This window comes from Bombus pyrosoma, linkage group LG15, assembly GCF_014825855.1.
Source record: "Bombus pyrosoma isolate SC7728 linkage group LG15, ASM1482585v1, whole genome shotgun sequence".
Taxonomy (NCBI): Eukaryota; Metazoa; Arthropoda; class Insecta; order Hymenoptera; family Apidae; genus Bombus; species Bombus pyrosoma.
In genome coordinates this window covers 4848939-4865602 of record NC_057784.1, presented here as the reverse complement: position 1 = coordinate 4865602, position 16664 = coordinate 4848939, and the positions used below count along the sequence as shown (strand labels likewise).

Genomic DNA, 16664 nt, shown 5'->3' with positions numbered 1-16664 from the left:
AAGTTGCTATTTAAAATTTTGCCGCGGATTCCTATAATTATATTTTATTTTTATATCTTTTATTGAGAAAGACATCTCTATTTTCTTCTATTATATTTATTTTCTTATTTCATAAAATGTGTCTACAATTTTAGATATTATTCTTTCAAATTCTTAAACTTTTAAGTTATCAAATTTAAAGCGAGTAGTCAAAATCATGGCGGCACTCAGTAGTTTCAGCAGGCTATTTAATTTCGCCACAAATACCTGTATTAGAAGGATTCTTCCTGCTTCGATAAACAAACAATATTATCCGGGTTTGTCAATATTTTTTCCGTAAAAGTAATACAAGATTCGCTTCTTTATTTGTATGAAACTTTAGGTTATGTAACCTGAAATTTGTTTGATGTAATTTATAAAGCGTTATGTTAATAGTAGTTTTTTAATAAACCACATCACACTGAATGGTTTATAATTATCGTTCTTTTAACTATACATTCTGTGATTGTTTATTATAAAATATAAATACTGTATTACTACTACTGTATTACATTTTCCTATTAGATTATTTATTACTATTACCATTATCAATATTATATGTTTGTATATTATACTATATATTGATTTGTATACTAGAAAAACATAAAAATTAACGATTAAGGATAAGTAAATAACAAGTTTGCATAAAATACAAAAAAAAGCATTATTTATTACAGGATTAAAATTGTGGGAGATAGAAGTAGCTGGTTATGCTTATCGCAAGCAGAGAATTAGATATAGTTTACCTTGGTTTAAACCACAATCAAGCTATCAAGAAGAAATACCTGAAAATTATGACGAAGAAAAAGAAAAGGCAGCTGCTGGTAATTATATATAATAAATATAGAAATATTAGTGAAATGTATTTTCAAATTTATTTCTTAATTATATTATTTAGATAATTTTATAGCTTCCTTCTTCTTTTTAGATGTGATCAATGAAATTAACAGACAAATAGCTACTAATTCGGTTGGCCGCTTATTTGCGATCATACACTTATGTGGAGCGCAATTTAAAGTCACGGAAAGTGATGTTATAGCCATTCAGGGTCATTGGCCACCTCAACCAGGAGATGAATTAAAATTGGAAAAAGTATTATTGGTTGGTGGTAAAGATTTCACACTCATTGGAAGACCCATACTGAATAAGGAATTGGTGTCAGTTAATGCGACTATAATCCAAAAAACTTTGTCTCACACTATAAGTCATTTCAGAATGAAACCAAGAAAACAGTTTAGAAGATTAAACTGTAAGAACAGTATCGTAATTAATGCTATAATCAAAACATTGTATAACTATTCCATTTAACACATCTATTTGTTTCAGTTACCAGAATACCTAGAACAATGTTAAGAATAAACTCTATAATTATAAATGGAGATATCAACAAAAAGAAAGAAGTTGAAGGCTTAGATAGAATATATTAAATAATAAATAGCATAATGTACAGTATCATACCACTCAACAACATTTTTTGATTTCAGTCCTCTGAAATAAATCTACTATTAATGTTAATTCAAATTTATTTAAATTGTTATAAAATATAATAAACAAAATTACTAATATCTCTAATGTTTTCAATATTACTGCAATTATGTTAATTATTAATAATTTAATTCTTTTAATAAAATATATGTATATAAGGAAATAACAATACTTCATGCTGAAATAAGAAATAATATTACAGCGTTGTAAACATACAAAATATACAAAATTCGCGCGGCGGTCTAGTATCTTGAAGTTAAAATATCAAACCTCAGAAATAAGAAAAAATAAAATCCAAAAAAAGTGTATCAGGAAAAATATAATAGAACTTTGTGCTCCGCGCGCTCGCGCATGTGATGTGACAGGAAGAGAAGAGTGGGAGTAGTGCACGAGTAAGATAACACTAAGCGAAATGCCGTAAGATAAAACGAGATAAAAAGTGAGGTTAGTTTATGAGTAAGAAAGAGAGAGATTGATATGAATTACGAACGACGAAGACAGAATATTTGAATGACGTCATAAGCTGCAGCTTCAAGGAGGTTTAAACGAGAGTACGAGAGTACCAGTCTGTTCTTCATACCTTGCACTCTCGATAAAAACTAACGCCAATAGTTCGTACGTTCGTCGTGCCCCATGACAGTTGCTTATAAATCGTTGCATAGAATGGGCCGGTGTTTTCCTGTCGATAATATGCAAGCACAATATTAAATAATTCGTAATATATTATTATTACATAGATAAATAAAAAGAAAATAAGAAACCCTCCCTCATCCGTGTATTAGCGTCCAAATCGAATGTAAACGATTCCTCGTCGGGCCAGGAAATTTCGTAGTTTCCATAAACCTACCAAAGTAACCTAACTAAAGTGTGTTATATTATAATTCGGAAGAAGATGGTGCTTTCGGAATGTTACGGATTCGTCAAGTATGCGTTAGTCTGCGTGAATCTTATATTTTGGGTAAGTTCAAACAATGCATTTTTTGAAAATATTTTAACACGTTAACTCTATTGCTATCGTAATATTACATTTTTCAGTGAGTAGATTATACTTAAATAGACCAATTAAATATTTGAAATGGTAAATGATGTAAGTGTTAAATAAATAACTATTTTAATGAAAATGAATGAAGTTGCATACTAAATATGGTGGTAAACACTGTACGTGCTAGAATAATTTATTTTAACTACTGGTTGAAACGCAGAGAGTAACAATCTGTAATGTAATTAATCTAATCTATTTTTTACTATTTGTATTTTTCTCCAGATATGTTAATTTGTTAAATGCTGAAAATACATAATATTCAAATGATAAACAATTTAAATGACAAGATTAATTTTCCTCATTTCTCTTATTCTTCACTTAAATCACACCATTGACCATTTCAAGTTTTTAACTATCAGTGTATAAGGAGAATGTTTTGTACTTATTTGAATTAATAATAGTAAGTGATACGGACTATATTTGTAACTCCTCAAATTCTTGTCATCGCCTTAATTGCAGAAACTTGCGATTTTCTACTTTAAGACTTCCGTAAAATTACTGGTCGTGAATGTGCTAATAGATGTAGTTAACTGAACAATTGTTTCATGGTCTGTTACTACACTTTTTCTCTCAATACCATTTTGGTAAATTTTCATACTTAATTTGACCATTAACTTAGATATGCCTGTAATTTTTACAAAAACATGGATATATTTTGCGATTTTTACAACAATTAATTTAATTTACAATTTCTCCAATATTGTTTGGAATGGATGGCCATATCTCTTTTTAAATTCCACCATTTTGATATCATTTTTAAAAATATATTAAAAAAAAATTCGGGCATGTCTGAGTCAAAATTTGGTGAAAAAGGAAGATAAGATCAATAAGGAAACAATAAAATATTCAATGGTTATATTTAAAGCGATTTGGATTAATCAATAAAATTATTGCATTCCATTTAATAATGAAGGATAACTTTATTCACAAGGGGATATAATTTATCGAGCGTTATGACCGTTAAGTACGCGCACGGCTCGTGTGATAATGTGTGATTTGGTTCAATAAACTTCAAGAGTTTTCATGCAAACGTTTTTATAAAAGTTAATAATTTTAATAGAAAAATTGTATGAAATTTAAGAAATAAATATCGCGTAAGAATTATATGTAATTTTAGTAATTTGTCACTTCTGATTTACGTATTACTACCTATTTATAATTTTTGATGACGACGAAATTAAAATTTGACAATATCTGCTATTAAATAAAGATATTATATATGTAAGAATAAAGATAAAGAGATAAAGGACAAAAAGAGCAAAATAATTTCTGTGCCAACAACTCTGCTTAATTCACTCTTTACAGTCGGTTAACCCGGTGACCTCCAATTTATCTCCAAACGCGAACTTATTTCAAAGATAATAAAAGTAAGAAGCGTCTGAATTTGTAACATAATCGGATAAGCTAAAGTAACATTAAGAAATTGGTCTGTTAGTTCAAATAAAATAAACCATACCACGCAATTTCCTTTTTAGTGACTTTAAACCTCTTTGAAGAAATTACTAACCATTTTTTCCGTTTTATAATTTATACAAAATTGCAATCTGATCCTAAAATGATTTTTAACTTTCTAGAACAATATTTTGTCTATACATTCATAACTTGAATACCAAAATACTACATATTAAAGATATTAGATTCTTCAAAATAATTGAATGCAGTCGCTTCAGTGGCGTGTAAGATATGAATAGCAAAAAATAAAAGTGTGACGTGGATATATGAACAAATGTAAAGGTGTCTAATTTGAACATAACTGAATTCTTGCGAAGCTGAATCGATTACATCTAGGTACGTAAGGATCTTCTTCGAATCCAGTTTTCTCTAAAAAAAAAATTGCACGATTATCAATGGATCGCTTTAAACGAATTTTTCTTCGTTCATTTAGCATCATTTGAATAATATTCGTCTAGAGATCTAAAGAACTTTCTTGTAATTAACGCGATAAGTTCTCTAAATAGTCAAAACTCTTGTTATTTATACCTCAGTTTTTTCGTGTAACGTGAGGTAATTCAAGGGGGCAGCTGAATCGATTGCATCTGGGTGATGCGTGTATCTCGCATTTATCGCTGTATGCCCTATATTTCACCGATTCACGTAATCGGTTTAGCTAATTCCACTCGATGCATATACATCCGATTTAGCCTTCTTTTGATGATAAATGACCAGCTGACAAATATCAAAAGAGGTACTTTTTGCTGTATGTCCTTTTTTCACGACGCACAAAGAAATAATACCTTTTTATTACGTTTATAACGGGCGACCATTTTTAGTAACTTCCCTAGTTACAAAAATGTCAAAAAATCCTTTTACTACGATATTCCATACGTACAAAACTAAAAGGGAAACACGAAAAAATTTTTGTTTTTTAACTGGCAAGGTACACCTTAATATTTATGAATCATGTTTAAAAATGAATCGTGTATGTCATTTTTAATGATGTGTTGTTAAAAACTAAGAATCAGTAGGAGTGACTCAGATTCGTTGGTTATTAAACTACAACCGCGAGCATCGATCGAACACCAGCTGAGCTATTGCACATCAATATTTTACCGAGGAATTAACAATAGTGCTTATGTCAGCACCGAGACAAGCATCGCGTCTAGTTTGAAAATGTTCAACGAGGAATAAGTGCGTTTAAATATAGATTTCCAGTCACAGAACGAATATGTTCTTCCTACGAGCTTGCATCCTACACTATGGCCCAGTTTATTCCCATTTACCCCGTCTATTCACCATATCAATGCGTGTACTACTCGTTTTTATCGTCGATTAGTCGAACTTCAAAAGAATGATCGATTCAAAATCAAACATGGCGGATAAGTTATCCAGACAACATGCATAGAGGCTCACAAAGGTATTGGAATATTTACTGCGTAATTTCTTTATGAATATATCATGTACATTATACGAAACTTCGTAAGATTGCTTTAGCATTGTAACGAGATACTACTATCTCGAGATTATAATAGTAACAATTGAAAGCAATCCGAAAATGTATGCAAAAGTTACAAAACATTTATTGTAAACATACACTTAGTGGATAATTAGTATGCAGCATGAACAATAGTCTTAAACGTACAATCAACGCTACAAGTGGTCTCATTAAATATCGTGGCTTATTAATGCATAATTGACTGTTCAAACACTTTAGCGACCTTTGCGAAGTGTTATGCTATCCAATAAATATCTCGGTATCTTCTATATACATTTTCAAACTTTAACATTTCAAATTTTAGCGATATAACCATAATAGCCGCATTTCGTTAGTATTAATGGGATTTCAAGATGTTTTGTACTATATATTTAAATAAAAAGTTTCTAGGAATGTTCGGATACTTTCGTGAATCGCTAGAATTACATACAAAGGAAAAGCAGGAAAACAAGGAATGTTCGCTTTTGGTGATTTTCCATCGCGTATAAGAATAATTAATATTTTATTAATTATTAGTCAAAGTGAAGTATTTGTACTTCATTTTGTGAACAATATAGTTAAATTCATTCAATGTCGTTCTTGTTCTGCTGGACTAAGATATCTAAACTTCATTTTCTCAATGTAGCTGTTTTGCGATATTTTTTGTTCTTTCTGCTTACTCTTTATGTATTTTGCGTAAAAAAAAGCGATTGCTATAATGGGATTCTAAAATTAGACATCGATGTAACGATGAATTTACCAATTTTCAAACTCAGTGACATTTACGTATATGAGTAATACCCACGCTCATTAAAGATTAACGACTTAAATGACTAGGGTTGTGCCAGTCTATAGAAGGGAAACTAGCTGCTTGTTAACACCTGTATAAATATTCCTCGTTCTCCTATGTAGACAGTTTACTGTCACGGGTAATATACACAATCAAAATACACAGAGGCGTTCAATTGATGTCAGGTTCCCTTTCGGCGCTATGATTTCATTTCTAAAGGATAAAAATAAACATTCGAAAGTTTATCATCGATTTTTTTAAACGGAAAGTCTATCGATTCTATTTTCGCAAATAATCCAAAGACTATCAAATGTGGCGATAAACTATCGATTAAATTATACTTTTCAAACGTAAAAGTCTTAAACCGAGTTCTTTAAGAATCCATAATATCCGAACACACGGTAGAAAATAATGTATGAAAATATATAGCGTAGTGGCACGTATCATAGCTTTTCGTCGAAAGCATTTGGCTCCTCAATTTCGCGCCAACTATGTCAAGTTCAACAACGTTAGTCGATGTATTTTATTCGTGGAACTAGTGTTACAAATAAACATAATTTATATATTTGTACGTCCCCTTTTTCATATTTCGAAGACTATACTAGGGGATATTCTCTGTGATAAAGGACAGTAATAAATAAACAATAAACAGTAATAAATAAAAAATTTGGAAGCGCAAACCTGCACGGAATGCAGATAACACGAGACTATATTAAAAAGAATATATAAGAGAATATATAAAATATTCAAAGTACAGTGCGTTGTATGATACTTGGTAGATAAAATAATTTTTTCTATCCAGCTTCTACCTTTTTATTATATTCTTAAAAAAATATGAATTTCCATAAAAATCTGTAATCTAGTACTAAAATTAAATCTAATCGAAACTCCCAAAATTAAATCTAAACCTAGATTGTCATAGTCTCCAATAGCCCGATGATACAGGTTGAGGATTAAATTCGAGCCGCCTGCGACTTGATTTATTACGCTATGTCTGATCTCTGATTGTATCGGCAAAGAATCCGCTTGACTCAACCGATCCACCAGAGATCTTGCATCTGTTTCTTACATCAGCATTCGCAGCTCGAACGAGCACGAAACGAGCCGGGAATACAGGAAGTCCTCTGTTTAAACGACACGCCTCTGCCAGGATTATATGTTGAGTGGAAATCTCGAACGTGTTCTGTTAGGTTAACCCACTGCTGAATCTTCGATCTTGAAGCCTATTCCGACCCCTGTAAACAACGTGTTCGAGTGCAACACTACTTACAGACTGTTGAAATGTTTATAAGAAAACTCTGTATATAGCCAGATTGAGTGTAGCCTAGTTTCATTGTACTGATAAACGTAGTGTGTTATTATACGCGCAGGAAATAAGTCTGTACTTGGCCGTTGAGTGGCCACATGACATATAACATCTCTTTTACACCTGCATACGAGAACATATATATGTTCTTCAAAATGAGTACACAATAAATATAGACATTATAGAAAACATGAATGTATTAAGAAAATATTATAGAAAATTTTGTAGGTATATTATAGAAGAAAAATAGAAATACAATAATATCTCATAACAGCTGAATTTCTTTATTTATGTGCTCTTTACTATATACATCAGGATATTCACGTTATTATTTCTAAGCATTTTATTTTTTGTAGATCATAAATAAGTAGAAGAAGGATAAGTTCCACTATCTGATGGATTAAATAAATTTTTTACTTTATTATGGTGTTTGCATAATAATCAGATATGAATAAACAAGGAAGAGAATTTATCATGACAAAAATACTAAGACACGGGTTTTTACTTGGAAATCCTGAAGTAAAGCAAACCCGAAAATGCTACACGGTTGCTGTTGCAAAAAGGGGAGAATGAGAAAGGCCAAACGTTTCCACATGGAAGTGCGCACATCTGGTGGACAGGCCATTGAAAAGCATTTCACAAGAATACTTCATTATTTATCCATATAGCGCATTGTGAACGATGCTTAAGCCGTAAACCCGAATACTCGTTCCCTGTTCTTTCTGTCTCAATAGGGCCAAGAAGGTCAGGTCATATTTTTACAGGCAGAGTAGGAAAACGTTTAGTCTATACAATACGTCATTTGCATTTGTAGTATTGTTCCTTCAGAACAAAAAGATATAGATTCGTAACTAGTACTAGTTTTTATTTATGTGAATATTTATGTATTATACTTCATAAATTTAACTTCAAAGTTAAGGATAGTAAAATTAAAAGAAGAGTTTATTTTTTCTTCAAATAATTTTCTTTCCGTTTAGATTTCTCCAGATTTCTGTAATATTTTAATTCTAAAATTTAAAAAATTTTTTTAAGACGTTTATCTTTAAGTGTATAAAACAAAAAAGGAATTATAACTCAAAAATGTAATTTAAGAAATTGCAGTAGCTGTTTGAAAAAGGAATAATGTAAGCATGTAAAATTTCTGTATGTTATTCTGTTCAGAACATGAGCTATGTTGTAACTTCCTGTTCCCTTCTTAGGGAGCCAGGCAACGGTACCCCGTTTATCATGAGAAGGGTCCCACTGAGCCCTGAAATACTATCTCTCAAAAAAAGTTATCGCTGTTTGTAGTGCTGTAGTTGCACTCCGTTAGCTTCCTAGAAAACAGCTTGTAAAACCTCTTACTGGTCCATCTCTGCATATCGACATTTTTCTACCAATCTTCCAGAACAACCTTTAAAAAGAAAGAAAGAAAGAATTCAGATCTTACCACTTACTAGTTTCTGTTTGAGAATTTTTATATTACTTTTAATTTACAATTATCAACTTCTTTTGGATCTTTTATTACACATGACCTTGTTTAAAATAATAATTTCATCAAAGAAAAAATGATAGATAGAAGATCTAGTTTTATTATTTAATTATAATAAATTTTTCTATAAGATCTAATTTGTTTGCGTGTAAATATATAACAGATTTATAGAAAAATGAAGGAATAAATACTAATATTAGAATTAATTTTCAATGAACATTTTCATATTATAAATAACATTTACATATTATAAATAATTCAATTGCTTCGAACTTCATCAAATTATAGGATCTATATCAACTACAGGAATGAAAAAAAAATACTAGCAAAGAAGATACTAAATAAATTCGTATAGTTCCCTTTGCCAATTGCAATTTCAAAGAACGGAATTAAATAATGTAAATTGGCTGGAAAATAATTGCAAATGAAATGTTTTGCGTCTACGCAACCTAGTAAGTCTTAAATAGATTAATTAATTCAAAATAATTAGGGAAAATAATTGACAAGATAACGATAATAATAAATGTTCATATTTTTAGGAACGCGAGTAAAGAAATGGAACCTAAACAGACTTGTTTTATTTTCTGAACTTTTAATCAATAGCATATTTCATGGATATTTCATATAATTTTGCATATTATGTTTTTTGTGTATTTTTGCACAAATGCATAAACATCCACAGCCTATTAATCTGTTAACGGAGTAGTTTAGTTTGAAAAATCTCTTACGGGGTGCGTAGTTATAATCAAACAACGACGAATATACACGCCGAACACAGGGCAAATGCTCCTATTATAAATTTTAGGAAAAAAATAAAGCAAAACGAGGAAGGATTACATTCTTATTCGATAAAAAAATTTTGTTAGTTCCAAAAATCATTGTTGAAAAAGGAATCGACATTGCAAATTTAAAAATTGCCAAAAGTACACAAAACAATTCAGGGTGTAGCCTATATTATATAAAGTATACAAATGCATTGGGATGCATTGGGAAAAATAATCAACTTATATGTTAAATTTATAAGAAGCAGTACATTATACGCCGAATAACCGATATACCAAAAAAATAATCAAGTAATCACACTTTTTCTTATAAAATACATAATGGGTTTACTAGAAGTATAAAGGAAATTTGCCGCGAAATGTCATTTATGTTACTTCTTACTAAAAATTTGAGTTTTTATAGTAACTGATAATTTTTGATGTCACACGACGAGTATACACGTCAACCGCACCGAAATAAAGTTTTGGATTCACGTGTATACAAAACTCAAACGCAGTTAACTGGTCAATAACAATGATATACAATTGTATACAATAATGCAATATACAATAATATAAATTATCAATAAAAATTAACTAAAACTTTAATTTTCAGGCTGTAGGTCTAGCAGCAGTTGCTCTAGCACTATGGATGTTAACAGGGCAAACGTTCCTGACGTCCCTGGCTGAGGAACAGCATAATCTCAACGCCGGCCTTTACATCCTGTTTTCAGCCGGGTTCCTGATGTTGATAGTCGCTCTACTCGGTTGCTGCGGCGCCTTCCGTGAATCTCAATGCATGCTGGTCGCTTTCTTCAGCTGTCTGTTGGTGGTTATCGTCGCACAAATCGCGGCTGGAGCATGGTTGTACGCCAATAGCAATCGCCTCGAGGAACTGGTCAAGTCTAACGTGATAAATACCGTTAAGGTATCAGACAATTACTCGACTTTATCGCGAGCTAAACGCTCGTACCACTATCCGTTAAAGGGAATTTGTAATTAACCTGGACCCGCCGTACTCGATGTCCGTGTTAACCTTCTATAATTAGTCCATTTGTCTCTCTGAATTGCCTCCTCAAACGCCTATAATTACTCCATTCATCATCCTGAATTAGATACTTGTTGATACGTCTAGTCGTTCAAACGTATCCCTTATTGCTTCTTCCCGTTTCTTTTTAATATTTCTTGCTGCGTGACCGGGTTCGAGTTAACGCTTTATGAGTTAGTGTCCTAGTTATGGACACTAGGAATCTTATTTGGATATTAAACTTACACTATAAATATTTATGTTGATTCAAATTTTTATGAATAACTAAAAGATGATCTCTAAATATCATAATGAGTAATTAGTTTTTAATGTTGCATATTCTTGCATATTACACGCATTCTGTCTATTTCACAAATTTAAATTTCCCATAAATGCATAAATATCTATGATCTAGTGCTAATAACTATCGAGTTCTTATACAAGATGTGTGGAGTTTGGAAGACAATATAACAGAGCTACAAATAGATTATATATAATAGACAAATAGATGTAGGTACATCATTCATTTTAATTCATTTCTCGTTTAAGAACAAATATGGCAAGTACACAAATGCAAATTCTATTTTACTATATTAACATATGATATTTAACTACACAACAAGTAGACCATAATAAATAAATAGATATAGAAACATCATTTATTTTCATTCATTTTTCATTTTAGAACAAATATGGCGAAGACACTACTCATACAGATACTGTGGATGCTTTCCAATCAGAATTGGGATGTTGTGGAGCAACCGGTCCAGCAGATTGGACAGGTAGCAAATACGCGACCAAAGACCCCTCGAATCCTGTCAGTTTAACCGTTTCTGAGGACGCAAATAACGAGTACAAAGTACCCGAATCCTGCTGTAAAGACAGAAGCAGCGGTGCATGCAAAGCAGATCGGAAAATTAAAGTGGCCGGTGTAATTAGGTCGGCAATTTACAGCGAGGTAATATCTCTTCTTCTACATTGTATCAAGCAATATGTAACTTCATCAGCGATAAAACACTACAGTGCACAAGAATATTTCATAACATCTAAAAGGAAGCAATTTCAGCTTGAAATTAGTTTTAGTTAGTTGACTCAAATGTACCCGTTGAACCAACGTTTAATAGAGTTTGGTCTGAAGTAAACAATTGATCAGACCTACCTTTGCAAAATAGTCATTCATTTCCATTTAGAAAATTCAATACAACTTTGATTTTTTTATGGGAAAATATTCATGTAACAGATTACTTTCTTTGTTAACAATTCTTTTTATTATATTATATATATTTAATATTCTTTAATATTATATATGTATAACAGTATTGAATATTATACAGCAATGGCTAAAAAAAGTATGAATCATTCAAGTTAATGTACATTCTTTTTACAAATCGTTCATCTGTTGTAGAGTTTCTTAAAGCTAATTAACTTGCCAAAGCATTTAACATCTCCTCCAATACCTATTGTTAAAACCATAGAACAAAGTGTTATGATTCACTGATGGAATCACGGCTGGTTGAGCGCATTAATGTGCCAATCGTCGTGAAAGCGTTGCCTCGATCGATTTTGACCGATTCTTTTCTCTTTAGGGCTGCGTAGACAAGCTAATGGATACACTGAACGGCCAGAGGAATATAGTGATTGGCGTGACCGCTGGTGTAGGCATTCTGGAACTCCTTGGACTGATATTTTCTATAATGTTGTGCTGCACAATCGGTTCTTCTGATAGGTACAAAGCTTGAACGTAATATGTTGTTAGGCGGCAATGTATGTATAATCCTTCCTTAACGCCACATATCGCCGTGTCACAATCTTCTAACCAGTATCGCGATATTTGATCTCTGTGCCAATCCGTGTGGATTTCTGGTATCTGTCCGTAGTATCCGACCGGAATGAGAAAGAAGCTTGCCAAGCTGGCATTCTACTAAAGTGAGGCTTCTGTTTTAACGTTTAAGTCGAATCTCTTGCATTAACAATGTTCTGAATATATGATTTCAGTATCGCGTACTATTTGCGTATTCTTCGCAAAATTTTTAGACATTGTATTATTACTATCCTGCTCAGGGAGGAAAACTATCGATTTTTTACTCGTGTATTTTATATGTTCGTGATTTACATTTGTACACGTGTACAGGATGATGTTATCAGTTAGTAAATTAATCAAATTTCCCTCTCTTGAGATGCTAATTTATGAATCACCCTGTGCATTTGTATTCTTTAATAACACGTTCATCGATCCCGAAATTATTTTTATAATGAACTCTAACTCACGAACAATACTTATGAAATCACAGTGGAAACGTTCAGTTTAGTGTCGAGGAAGGTGTATACAAAGAAGTCAATTTTTGTTTTTTCTTTTACTGCCAAATGCTCTTTTCATCCGTATATCTTTTTCCGTGCTAAAGACTTACGCTAAATGAGCATTTAATATTTCACAGAGTACCTATATGATTTACATTTTTGTTAGGCCAAAGTAGTAGACCAAACTAACGTTAATGTGTTAATGAAGCAAGGAACGAAAGAGAGGGAGAAAAAGAGAGAGAAAGGGCTGAGTTGATTGGATTTCGCGTGAGCAATAAAGATGTCGATAATTCTTTGTTGCAACTGGTATATGCAGGAAGATATGCTTATACTTACGAATTCTCTCAAATTTTGTTCTATTCTCCAGACTGCCGTAAAATAATTTTATTCTTTTTATGTAGGTACAAAATGTTCACATTGTGGCACAACCCTTTTTATATTCGTTATTTATCATGTATTTTGGAAACATTTTTGAAGTCTTCTTTGACTTTTCACTCCACTTTTTCGATTCACTTTTACAAAAGAAATAAAGTGAACTTGATCAATTTAATAGTAATTTTTACATGATTTTTAATATAGAAATGAATTTGTAAAAATTAAATAATCAAAGAAAAATAGATATGTTATTGGTGTAGATTGACAAAAAATTATTTTCGTTTTTTTAATATTATTTTATTTAATATGATGCAAGTAGATTGAAAAATAACAGATTGGTCAAGTTTAATATAGAATTGTAACGGAAAGTTAGTCTAAAATTATTCAGTTGTTGCCAATATACCAGTTTTAACATACATAAGTATATAATATATAAATATATACGTATATTAAATAATGAAAATGCTCCGAGGAAATCGATCTGATAATTAATATTGATGTCCAAATGAGATTATATTATTACAAAAATGCTACTAAGCGATTTTATCTCTTGTAGCGTTATAGTCTATCCATGTTATCTTTAAAGTAAAAAGAAAGTGGCAAACTTTTAAGAGAAAAAGAGATGAGAGAGAGAAAAAGGACATAGCTAGACAGAAGCAACTAATTTTATAAGAATTAGCTCGTTACTGCGAAAATTCATGTGATCTATTTTATCGGTGTTCGACGCTTTCTGGATACAATATTTTTTTAACAAGAGATTTTAGCAAATGAGGTTATTAATTATTGAAGAAATTATTTAACAGTGAATCAATCAGGGATATAAATGTTTTATTGTAGAAATTGTAAAAGTAAAATTTCATGAAATGTATTAAAAATGCCGCTCTTGATATGTATAAGATGAAATAATGAATCGTACGCATGTATATGTTAAAAAAATATACTGTACCTTAAACAAATTGATAATCTTACTGAGAATTTAAATGTTTTAAGAAGAATTCTGACATAACGAGTAAGAGCTGCTTTTGGAATAGTTGTGTCTTAATAGAGGTGATTTACAGATTTGACGATGAATTTTTAGTATAGATAATGTGTAACAATAACGAGTAGCGCAAGTGTTCGTTAACTGTTCCACTAATATTCATCGTCAAATGAATTAATATAGGCTAAAATGAAAAAGAGTCTGTACATTCATTCTGGTGATGAGTATGATGGTACAAAGCAAGATTGTGGAAGTATTTAAATTCTTTTCATTTTGAGCATATGTACGTTGAGCAAATCAAAAACGTACAGAGTACAGATCATAGTATCTAGTCTGTAAAAATTAAATTCTTAATTTATCAAATTTATTTCGTGTACGGATTAACACTTTGTTTATTACATTTCTAATAGATCAACAGATTGACAAGTCAGTATATCAAAGAATTTTACTATTTATCAAAATGAAATGCAATACGTACTTCGTTTTATGGGAGTGTAAATATAAATTTGTTGAATAATATTATTGGTAAGCAATGTGTTAATCGGTCACTTTGTTGTAATATTATTTTCCGTGGGTTTTCTCTCTCTTCTTTTATGTGTGTAAAAATAACGATATACACAACGATAGTGTATATTGTCTTTTTTATTAACCAGAAATTCTTACACTAATATGAAATTATATCGAACTGATATAATTTTATTCCGTAGTATGTACAATTTAATTTCTATTTTTTTTACAAGTGTCATTATTATTTCGTGAAGAGTGATATTTAAGAAATTCTGGTTGAATCGATAGATAATTGTCTATGCGTATGTACACACATATATATCTGATGTTATGTATGTAAAAATGACTAAGAATTAAGAATATGAAAGCGCTTATATCGAGTATAAAGAAAAAAATGATTGCCCAATGAGCAATTAAGAAGGCGATGTTTCGATTGCTATAAATTACGGGTTTTATAATTTCCAATTGTTTGTTAAGTGACCTTGTAAGCCGCAAAGTTTCTTTGTCAATTATTATGAGTCCGTACAATGTGTTAGTTTAGTTTAAATAAGCTAAATTGAACAAATTGTTTCATCGTTCCGATTTTCATCAAAATAATTGAATTGTAACTTAATCCTTTGTGTGTATAACATTTCTAAAGATAATGCTATGAAGCTCAAGCATATATTATAAATTCGAATTTAAAGTAATTTCATTACGTCGTTCATTATTTGCTGACGTAACTATTTTACTCGGTGTGATGTAGAATCTCAATTGCACTTTGTTGGCGGATAAAAAATTGACAAAAATCTCTAAGAGTTAATAATTGTGATTGGCGGTGCACCTATGTCATCGCATCGTTTTTGTACATGTGTGGTAATTACTATAAATTCCGTCGGTCTTTTGCTTGCGTGATCTTTCATATAAAAAAAGAAAGACATCATACGAGCAATAAATACGATTTCAGTGAAAGAAATCATAAAATGAAATAAACGTACAAAAAAGATAAAATAACATATTTGAAAATGAATATAAAGTCGAATATACTGATGTTACAAAGCATACAGAGAAAAAAAGATTCCATATTCGAGAAATCAAAAAGAAAAAGGAAGGTATATTCATACAACACGTGAAAAATTATCACTCGTATAATGCTCTTGATTTTGATATTAATATATTTATATATATACACACACACTTGCATAAACGTATATATACATGAATATACATATTTTCTTACTCATTTTTGAGCGAAATATTTTTATTCTCACTTGATTCTATCATTTATTCTTTTTAAGAATGATTGTACATTGTATATTGTATTGTTTCTTTAAAGAAAAGAGAGACACACGAATTTAACTTTAACATAATTCTATGTAATATAGGATTATACAATAAGATGATAAGGCGTACTAAAAAATGAATTTTTCGCAAGTATTTCTATAGAAAAGGTCTCTCCTGCGCACTTTTGAATATAAAACGACGAATGGTATTACTTTTATCATACTTTACGAATTAACGAGCAAAGCTAACATCTTGACATATATGCGATTTCCAAGTGTGCGTTCATTTGCAAACTTATGTATGTTACGCAAGTAAATGTTATGAAAGATGTTCAAAAAGTTCAATATACACTTAATGGAACCATTCTGACAATAAGTTATTTTCCTATTCTAATCATAACTATTTTGAATTTTAATTATTATCTCTATAAA

The 16664-nt window shown here is 30.7% G+C and overlaps 2 protein-coding genes across 4 annotated transcripts; both read left to right on the top strand.

Annotated features, from left to right (window-relative positions):
• Positions 1-149: 149 nt before the first annotated feature.
• Positions 150-1583, top strand: LOC122576023 (39S ribosomal protein L21, mitochondrial). The gene is made up of 4 exons (XM_043745727.1): positions 150-296; positions 696-842; positions 947-1267; positions 1345-1583. Exons 1-4 carry the CDS (start codon positions 197-199, stop codon positions 1443-1445), a joined length of 669 nt encoding a protein of 222 aa, XP_043601662.1. The 5' UTR covers positions 150-196; the 3' UTR covers positions 1446-1583.
• A 166-nt stretch (positions 1584-1749) lies between these two features.
• Positions 1750-16596, top strand: LOC122576022 (CD9 antigen-like). Of its 3 annotated transcripts, none has more exons than XM_043745725.1 (5): positions 1750-2461; positions 10401-10712; positions 11497-11769; positions 12398-12537; positions 13276-16596. In XM_043745725.1, the coding sequence occupies exons 1-5, from the start codon at positions 2396-2398 to the stop codon at positions 13283-13285; spliced, it is 801 nt and encodes a 266-aa protein (XP_043601660.1). In that variant the 5' UTR covers positions 1750-2395; the 3' UTR covers positions 13286-16596. The 3 variants fall into 3 exon arrangements, with proteins under 3 accessions (XP_043601660.1, XP_043601659.1, XP_043601661.1); XM_043745726.1 differs by lacking the exon at positions 1750-2461 and adding exons at positions 9235-9475; positions 9563-10096 and having other exon boundaries at positions 12398-16596; XM_043745724.1 differs by having other exon boundaries at positions 1761-2461; positions 12398-16596.
• Positions 16597-16664: the final 68 nt, after the last annotated feature.

What these genes read in the sequence shown, in the direction of transcription:
- LOC122576022 (XM_043745724.1), top strand. Translation starts at nt 2,396, where the DNA reads ATGGTGCTTTCGGAATGTTACGGATTCGTCAAGTATGCGTTAGTCTGC. An exon ending in GCGTGAATCTTATATTTTGG is followed by an intron (nt 2,462 to 10,400) that starts GTAAGTTCAAAC and finishes TTTAATTTTCAG; the next exon opens with GCTGTAGGTCTAGCAGCAGT. An exon ending in ACGTGATAAATACCGTTAAG is followed by an intron (nt 10,713 to 11,496) that starts GTATCAGACAAT and finishes TTTTCATTTTAG; the next exon opens with AACAAATATGGCGAAGACAC.
- LOC122576023 (XM_043745727.1), top strand. Translation starts at nt 197, where the DNA reads ATGGCGGCACTCAGTAGTTTCAGCAGGCTATTTAATTTCGCCACAAAT. An exon ending in AAAAGAAAAGGCAGCTGCTG is followed by an intron (nt 843 to 946) that starts GTAATTATATAT and finishes TCTTCTTTTTAG; the next exon opens with ATGTGATCAATGAAATTAAC. An exon ending in ACAGTTTAGAAGATTAAACT is followed by an intron (nt 1,268 to 1,344) that starts GTAAGAACAGTA and finishes TATTTGTTTCAG; the next exon opens with TTACCAGAATACCTAGAACA.